Raw genomic sequence first — 9,682 nt, 5'->3', positions numbered from 1 at the left:
TCAATCTTATTCCTAGAAGTATTATTATCGAAAATATGCATGCTAAATCCTTGAAGAATTTTGGTTGTGTGATTGAGGAGTTGAAAATTATAGATGACAATAGTTGAATCTATGTATTATGCCTAGCTAAGGGCATAAAACGACAACGCTTGTTGGGAGGCAACCCAATAAATAAAATTTATTTTTGCCTTTTCTTTTTTCTTTCTGTTTTTGTTTGTTCACACAATTATGCTACTGGTATGATTGTGTTATTATGTTTTAATTAGTGTTTGTGCCAAGTAAAGCCTTTAGGATCATGTTGGGTGATAGTTGATTTAATCATGTTGAAAAACAGAAACTTTTACGTCCAGTAGCTGAATTGTTAAAAATCACAGAAGCGATGAAACATTCTGAATTTTTTACACAAGATTGATATACAAATTGCCTACATTGTCCTAAGTTTTCAGAATTTTTGGAGTTACAGAAGTATCGTCAAAGTTCAGATTGCTACAAACTGTTCCGTTTTTGACAGATTGTGCTTTCTTTGCATTGTGTGCTTATTTGATGAATTTATGGATTGTATTGAAGGGTATAAGCCATTGAAAAGTTAGAATACAGTAGGTATAATGCAATAATAAAATATAAATGAGTTTGCAACAATACTTAAAGTGATGATTTGCTTTATTATACTAACGGATCTCACGAAGATTTTGTTGTGTTTTGTGTGATTGAAGTTTTCAAGTTTTGGGTGAAATCACAATGGATGAAGGAATAAGAAGTGAAAAGATCCTAAGCTTGGGGATGCTCATGACACCCCAAGGAAATATTTAAGAAGAACAAAGCAACTAAGCTTGGTGATGCCCCGGAAGGCCTCCCCTCTTTTTTCTAACAACCATCGGTAATTTTACGTAGGGTGTTATCTCTTCGAGAGAGTATGAACCTAAATAAAACATGTGTCCGTGTTACCATCGTGCCGAGTCTACTAGCTCGGGACCCCTACCCGAGATTTGACTCCATCACCACGTCAAAGTGTTTACTCTCTCTGTAAAGAAATATAAAAGCATTTAGATAACTACTTTAATGATCTAAACGCTTTTATATTTTTTTACGAATGGATTAGTTTTTATGGAGTAAACGTTACCAATTTGCGTTTGGCAATTACGTACTAGCTATAACTGTGACAACTTAAACATCTAGCAACATAGGAGTAGAACGCATTTGGAACTCATTTCAACCCTAGAGCAGCTTTATCATCAATAGAGTTCATGAGAATCATCGATGAGATAATCCAGCAAAACAAAAGGTTGCATTATTACATACATATCGGTCTAATCAACAAGAATTACGGCCCAAAAGCTTTCCCGTCCCAAAAGCTTGTGGAACTGCCAAAAATTTAAGCTTTCCCATAACAGTTCATACGTGACACCCATACCTAACACTATAAGACGTGTAGAATGTTCAAATTTTTTTGTGGGTTCAAGAAGAAAGTATAATTTGGACAGACAGAAATTTAGACCCGAGCTAGCGGCTTGAGAGTTTGTCGACGTCAATGACGTTCCTGAAGCTCCCGCCGAGCAATGACAGGAGTCCACCCCCGTGCACCCTCCCCTCTGGAACACACAACTCTCCACTCTCCCTGCGCCTATCCGCGGATGGCGACGAGGACTTCATAGAGAGGGGAACCAGCACCTGAGGAGGAATCAGCTCCTGCCTCCCCGGCGTAGGCACCGGCGAGCCGTCGCACTCCGACACCGTGCTCACGCCCGACGAGTACTCGTAGTTCATGGCGCTGGCGGCTGCGGCCGCGGCTGACGAGGACACGATGCCTCGGAAGAGGCCCGGCCCGATCATGCTCCCGCCGCCGCGTCCTCGCTGCTGTGCATGGGACTGGGACTGCGAGGCCACCAGCGTCGCGTGGGCGGCGCAGAGGCCGCTCCGCCCGCGGGCGAACTTGTCGCAGCCCGTGCCGAAGGTGCACCGCTTGCCGCCGCCGTGGGCCTTGCAGAACTCCGTACTCCCCTGCGCGCTCTTGCCGCAGCTGTCGACCTTGCACCGTTTGCCACCGCCGTGCTTCACGCAGAACTCGGTGCGCCCGCGGGCGCTCTTGCCGCACCCGGGCACCGCGCAGCGCTTCCCGCCGCCGTGCGCCACGCAGTAGTTGGTGCCCCCGTGGACGCTCTTGGGGCACACGCCGCCGCCTTCGTGCATGCAGCGCTTCCCGCCGCCGTGCGCCTTGCACAGCGGCGTGCTGCCTTCCGCGCCCTTGGCGCAGCCCTCGAAGACGCACCTCTTGCCGCCGCCGTGGGACTTGCAGTACAGCGTGCTGCCCTGCGCCCCCTTGCGGCAGTCAGGGTACTGGCAACGGCGGCCGCCGCCGTGGGAGATGCAGAACCCGACCTTCCCCTCGGCGCTCCGGATGCAGCCCTCAACCGCGCACCGCTTCCCTCCTCCGTGCTTGATGCATCGCCCGGACTTGCCACGCGCGGCTTTAGGGCAGCTGTTGTATCCACACCGGCGACCTCCGCCGTGGGCAATGCAGTGATCCGTCTTTCCCTCGGCGCTCTTAGTGCAGCCGAGCTGCATACACCGCCGGCCGCCTCCATGGGCCTTGCAGTAGGCCGTTCGGCTCTCGGCACCCTTGTAGCATCCGGGCTTCTGGCACCTCTGCCCGCCGCCATGGGCAATGCACAGGCCTGATGCACCTCTCGCACCTTTGGAGCACCCTTTGAACCTGCACTTCTTCGGAAACCGGCGATGAACCGGCTGTCCACGATCAGTTACACCGGTGACAACATCAGAGCTCACACCGAACGAAGTCTCTGTCATTGTCGTTGCAGAAGGTTCAGGGCTGAATTGAAGGTGATGCTCGGCACTATCATTGGCGTTGTCCGTGTGGTCATCCAGCAGATCATCATGCGCCTCTGCCCGATTCTCTTGAGCAACACAAAGATTCGGCCGAGACGCGAAGAGCAGCGACGGAATGTAGCCACCGGAGCTCCTCCTGGCCGACGTCGAGCTCTCGTCGACACCGGAGAAGGAGATGATGTTTCCTCCAGGCGGTTCAGAATGCTGAGCGATAGCTTCAGCATTACCCACCTGATCATGAAGCCCAAGGGTTATCGTCCCAGGATTAGTGAACGATAAACTCCGGCCAAACAGAGTCACCGGCGCTTTCGACTTGCCTGCTCCTCCGGCAGGCTGCTGGTAATCCACAGAGCTAGGTTCCGGCGACGGACCCAGTCCAAGTACCAGCCTGCACGCATCATCTTGGGCAGAAGCATGACCAGACCGCTGGACACTCCTGTTGCCACGGCTGCAGTTGTCCATTGCCGAACCCCGGAAGTCCAAGGAAAATGAGGTCTGACCATGGCCGACACTAGTGTAACTCGGCGTCAAGTGCCCGGACATCAACACTGCAGAACTGTCGTTCAGGGGCTGGCTTCCACGGTGACGCATATCCGCGTAACCGTTATTCATCTATACCTTTATACACTGAGAACTGACTGAACTGGCCTGTTTATTCTTTGAACATGAACTAACTGAGTGAAGGTGGTGGATGGAGAACAAGTATCTCTGGGCAACAGAAGATCAGTTGATTCTTGATTTGGTATTTCATATGTGCATGAGAGAGAAGACGAAGTCGAAAAATATTAGCAGCAGCGAGGTAACGTTGAATCCGCTACTAACAAAACCTGACGTGTCTGCCCTGTCCATTTACCTTCTGGCCTCAACAAAAATCGTCACCCACAAGGTACTTGAGCCCTGGCAGACTAAACCGTCTGATACAGCGGTGTTCTGATCTGATATTTGATTGACCATCCACTGTTCCTTTTCCATTTTCTTGATTTATTTATAAATTGTTGAGCATTAGGCAGAAGCAGAGGAGCTCAATTGCCAAGATAATCTTCAAACTACAATGATACTGCAAAAAAGTGGAATTAGCAAGTCAGATGGTGTTCATACCCTACGAGATAGTAGAACTTAACATGACTTCAAAATAGCAATATACAATGCATATTGGAATAAATCAGAGCTGATGAACAGAAAGAACAAATCAGAAATTTCTCAAAATAAAAAGAAACAGAAAAATAAGAGACCAGTTTAGCCATACTTGCACACAACTTCGTAAAAGAATAAATCATTGGCTCCTGAAGAGGATGTTAAATTGCTCAAACTAATGATCATTTGAGGCTACTAGAATCTGCCCTGCCTGTTTTTTTGTGGGGCCGTGGTTGTCCCAGTGGTCTGATTGATGATGTGGCTCCACTCGTACCACAGAAAATCTTGGAATCTAACACAATCATCCAAAGGAGGACTAAACTAGTACTAGTAGACAAACAAAGGTCTGTGGTAGAGTGAATATTCATGAGATGCAGTTCTTGACCAGAGAAGTGAAATGAGTACGGAGATCGAAAAATAAGGGATGACTCATATGAGAAAAATCAATCAAAACCTCGCAAGATTGAAGTTCCTTTTTGGCAAATAAAAATCCTTATATGGCGTATAGAGAGTACGTAGATGGGAAGGTATAACAAACTGGCATAAACGAAGTTATTTGATAGATAGAATATCATCTACCATAGCATATTTGATTGACGAAAGCTCTCTTTTCACCAAAAAGAATCCTCTATCGTCGGAATATCAGGACATAAAGGGCGTGTCAAGCACACAATAGAATAAGTCAAAGCCTCCTTTGCATAAGAGCCACATACCGGTAGACTAAATTTAGTCAAGCAAGTTGAGCAGTATTTGAACCTTTATGACAACGAATCCTCCCGACCCCTATTGAGCAGATAACAGAATCACGCAATCAAATCCCCTTGTTCATACCAATCGATAAATCTGTGAAACACCAGCCCTTGCCGCCGTATCATAGAACTAGCGGATTTGTTTAGACTAGTTCAAGTCGTACCTAATAGCTACAGCTGTAAAATATTATCCCTCCAAGTAGAACCATCTTTGCATGGTCAACATTCATAACCACAAGCATATTTTCAAGGATAATAAGTGTTGATTCAGTTTGCTAGACGATCTGATGTTCAAGTACTCATAGCCGCGGGAAAGAGCACCAGAGATATGGGATGCTACCTTTGTAGCTCCAGATTCAGCCGAGGTCTCCATATAAGCAAACCTTGACCACACGTTGGACAGATTGGCGGTTCTCTACCCAAGAAATTGGTAGTCTAGCAGGACTAGCTAGTACTACCATATGTGAGACATGTCCTGAAGAAGACTGCAAAGGGACCCAGGACAGGACAATTTTACCCTACTTATGGAATTAAGACTGTTTACAAGAAACGACGCAGTTGAATAAAAATGGAAAGTTATGATCTACTCTAAAATGAAAACACAGGAGAAACTACGATCTGCTCTAAAGTGGAAGGAAAAAAACACCCTGTGGCTGGCCTCTGCTAGCACGATCGAATAGCAAACAGTACCTTAACTGCGTACCACCTGAACAAATCGTAGAGGAAAATATAGAGCTCTTTGCTCCCACCACATATATCATAGTATATAATAACTGTGTATAAACTCAATTGTAAATCATGCAAGGAAATCCCACCGATTAAAAAAGAGGAAAATGAGATCTAAATAAGCTTATACGGCTAAATTTCCATAATTACAACATCCAATGCAGAAACCTCAAAACCATCATGAAGGGGCCAGGACTCTGAATGAATCAAGAATCCATTCGCGAACGAAATATGTATGGACAGTTGGACAAGAAACACGCAAACAAACAAGGAAAGGAAACAAAGCAAGAGAGGATAGAGCACCAAATATTTGAGAAGGGAAGAGGGACTGAGGCAGGGAAAAGGCCAGGGAATCACCTAGGATCTATCTCAATGGAGGACGAGGAGGAGGAGCCTCTGCTGTCTTTGCGCAGAGAGGGAGGGAGGGAGGGAGACAGAGAGAGATTCTGTTTTGTTAGAGAGAGAGCGGGGGGTTGGAGGGAGAGAGATTCTGTTAGACAAGGAGGGAGGGCGCGTGTATATGGTATCAGGCTGATGGAGTATTCTGCCTGCGGGGAGGCTCGCCTCGTGGGTGCGCTACGTCACATGACGGTGCCGTCCGTCGGCCTCCCACACGGCGCTCTTCACCCTCCCCACCCCCCACCCCCACCTGGCTCCGGTCGGCTCGCGGCGCAGCCGAGCTGGCATAAATGACTGCCTGATTGGCTCACCTCCCTCTCACATTGTATGGTGCACGTATCGCAAGGGCCCAGTATGGTGGATTCTTCCCCCTTCCCAGGAGCGTTTGCTTTTGTGCAACCGTGACAGCACGTCTGGTAGGTTTGAATCGGGAATTTGATGGCGATGTTTTCAGCATCTGATTACTCATGTTTGTTTTGATCGTAATTGTGTGCAACCCCTCTGAGATGTGTGGTCAATAAGCCTATTTTGACATTTCACAAGTTTGTGAGGTTTGGGAACTCGCCTACCGTGAGGTCAAAGACCTTCCAATGAGTGAAGGATCTTGTGTTGGTACTCATCTTTGCATCTAGTGCTTCCTCGACGAAGAAACATGATTCTGATGACGCTTTTATTACTCCCTTTGTTTTATTCTAAAATATATTTTGTTGCCTCCTACAATGATGCTTATTAATGTAAACGTTGATGCAACCATAGAAAAAGAGGCAACACAAGCTCACACGAGAATATAAAAAAAAGACATACCGAATCATTTTGTAACCATTAAAAAGCCGCCAAATCACTATGTAACGCTCACACTACGTAATCCTTACGTAGGTGGAGCAAAGCTCTTCTCGAAATGTACCATCAAGAGAATACAAAACATAATGAGTGACATCTAACCTCTGCATGATTAAGATGCACAAAGTCCACACAAACAGTCTCGCAATATAAAAAAAGACATGCCGACATAAATAAAGTTGTATAAGACAAAAACTATGCCTATATTGAGGAGGTGGAGGTCCTATCCAAGGACTATGTTGCCATCCATGTTGGTTAAAAACCTCCCTGGCTAATGATGCCTGACAAGTGTAGGGGGTCAACTATACATCTTCTTGACAAGTAAGAGTATCATTCTCGCGAGGAGTTGAAGTAAATAATAATCGCAAAAATAGCAAGGTTTCCCTGCAAGTAGTAAAAAATGTAACAATTTAGTGTTTCGTGGGATGTTTGAGCAACGAAATGTGATCAACATTAAAAAGTAAAAGAGTGCATCAAGTGGCCAGATCCTTGATAATATCAATGACAAGCCGGTTGTGTTACTTATGATGATCAAACGTTCTTGACGACATCGGGATAATGGCATAGTTTTTAATTTCCATGTATCACTTGCATTCATTGTTGTTGCTTAGTCGATGTTGTACGGATGGAGCCTAACATAATGTGTAGCAAAATCATTGAATACAGATACTTATCATTGTTCTCTCGATAAGTAACGCAAATATCCAGATCTATAAAGGTAAATACCTAACCATAGCTCTAACTTCCTTTAGGGTCTCTATTCACCCCTTATTTTACAACTCATTAATTGAGAGAATGACAATATCTGTCATTCCGACCTCCCATCCTAAATTTAATATGGAATTATGCTCTTCTCTAGGTCCATATAGGTGAAGTCTCATGAAGTCAGCGTTCTCATAAGACCGTTAGAGAATTACACTACAACATGATTAATGAACAACCTTTATTGCAAATAAATATGGCACTTGTTAACTAGCCTTCCTTCTCCCATATCCTCAAGAACACAAAGGGAACCGTTCACACCACATCATGGCGATTATGTTTAGTATGATAATGATAATTATCACAATATGAAAGTAATGATGTTTCACCAATAAAACACAAGACATCAACTACTATAACAACAATTACCAACCATAAGTACAAATGGTGATCCAACGCCCATGCGGCCCTCTCCCAGCCGCACTTGGCGCGACTCGAGTGGAGGGGGCGTTGTGATACAAATTCCCCCTAGAAAGCCGCTCGTGTCACCTGGCCCAGATCTACCCAGATCCTCTGTGGGTGAACCTTCTTTTGGTGTGTCACCAAGATCTTCTGCGCCATAGCTACAAATAACTCCGCCAACATCTACATGTGCACCACCAGAAACTCCTCTTAGGCGCAATACCATGTCCGAATCTTGTATCTTCAAACCCAAAGAGTACACTGACAATACAAAAAGTATGATAAGCTTATGAAGTGTGGATTCCTTACTAGTACCAGTGAGCTGGTTCATTTGGATTCACTTGGATGACGCTCTTTCTCATGAGGAACGGAAGAAGGCTATGTATTATGAGTACCTAGCACATATTAAAAATAGAACATGACGCTTAGTCCTAACAGAGAAAGGCATACATGTGATTGACTAAAAATGGATTTACAAAATTAAAAGTAAATCAGATGAGAGCATAGATGGATACAAGGCTATACTAGTTGGAAATGGTTTTAAACAAAGTTTTCGTATAGACTATGAAGATACCTTTAGTCCACCTGTTAAGTTTGCTATCTAAACTTATAAAATCTATTGTTGTAGCTAGGGTGAAGTCTACGACAACTAGATGTTCAAAACGTGTTTCTTCATGGTGTTCTTGAGGAAGAAGTGTTCACCTAGAAACCACTAAGATATAAAAGTAAAAGCACACCTCAGTCTGTATGTAAGTTAGATAAAGCTTTGTATGGAATGAAGCAAGCCACAAGAGCGTGGTACTCAAGACTGAGCACGCAACTATGACAACTTGGGTTTACTCCATCCAAAGGTGATACCTTTATAACAAAGGAAACAGTATCATATTTGTCCTTTCTCTATGTTGATGATATGCTTGTTGCCAATTACAGTCCAAATGCCACCACCTGCCAGCTTAGAGATCTAAATTTGGAGTTTGCTCTCAAGGACTTCGGGAATCTGCATTGTTTCCTTGTTATAGAAATCAAAAAGGTAGCAAATGGTATACTCTTAACACGGGAAAAAGACACTACTGATATTCTCGGAAGAGTAGGACTGGAGCATTGCAAGCCTATAAGTACACCACTCTCAACTTCAGAAAACTCATAGTTGAGGGAGAAGCACTTGGGCCAAAAGATGCAACAAATTATGTGAGTGTTGTGGGTGCACTACAATACTTGGCCCTGACTCATCGTGGTATTTCATACTTTGATAATAAAGTATTTCAATATTTTGCATGCTCGTAATACAATCCAATGGCCTGTATTTGAACGAATTTTGAGGTATCTAAAGTTTACAAAGGCACCTGGACTTTAGATTGTCAAGTCTCCATCCATGCTTGTCGGTGCATACTCTGATGTAGATTGGGTAGGGTATGCTGATAATAGGAGATCCACGGGTGGACCTTTTTTTTGTATTTTTGGATCAGGTCTTGTGTCATGGAGTTCAAGGAAATAAGTTGTTGTCTCAAGATCAAGCACTTAGGCAGAGTATAAAGCCATAGCTAATGTGATAGTTGAAGTCATGTGAGTTCAGACTTTGCTTTGTGAGCATGGAATTAGTTCTCCACATGTTGCAAGGTTATGATGTGATAATATTGCTGCTACCTATCTCTCAGCAAATCCTGTTTTTCATGCACAAAGAAAACATATTGAAGTTAATCTTCACTTCGTTGGAGAAAGAGTAGCTCGCAAGCTGCCCAACATCAGGTTTATTTCCATTGGAGATCATCTTGCTGATGGCTTTACAAAACCTGTCACAATGAGATGGTTAAATCACTCCAAGTACA

General features: G+C 44.5%; 1 protein-coding gene across 1 annotated transcript; it reads right to left on the bottom strand.

Annotated features, from left to right (window-relative positions):
• Positions 1–1,273: 1,273 nt before the first annotated feature.
• Positions 1,274–6,013, bottom strand: LOC123127514 (uncharacterized). Its single transcript, XM_044547243.1, has 2 exons — positions 5,811–6,013; positions 1,274–3,901 (listed from the first exon to the last, which is right to left on the bottom strand). Exon 2 carries the CDS (start codon positions 3,454–3,456, stop codon positions 1,501–1,503), a length of 1,956 nt encoding a protein of 651 aa, XP_044403178.1. The 5' UTR covers positions 3,457–3,901; positions 5,811–6,013; the 3' UTR covers positions 1,274–1,500.
• Between the last annotated feature and the right edge of the window lie 3,669 nt (positions 6,014–9,682).

Source organism: Triticum aestivum, chromosome 6A (genome assembly GCF_018294505.1).
Source record: "Triticum aestivum cultivar Chinese Spring chromosome 6A, IWGSC CS RefSeq v2.1, whole genome shotgun sequence".
NCBI lineage: Eukaryota > Viridiplantae > Streptophyta > Magnoliopsida > Poales > Poaceae > Triticum > Triticum aestivum.
Note: the sequence above shows the minus strand (reverse complement) of the source record. Positions and strands in the feature narration are given on the sequence as shown.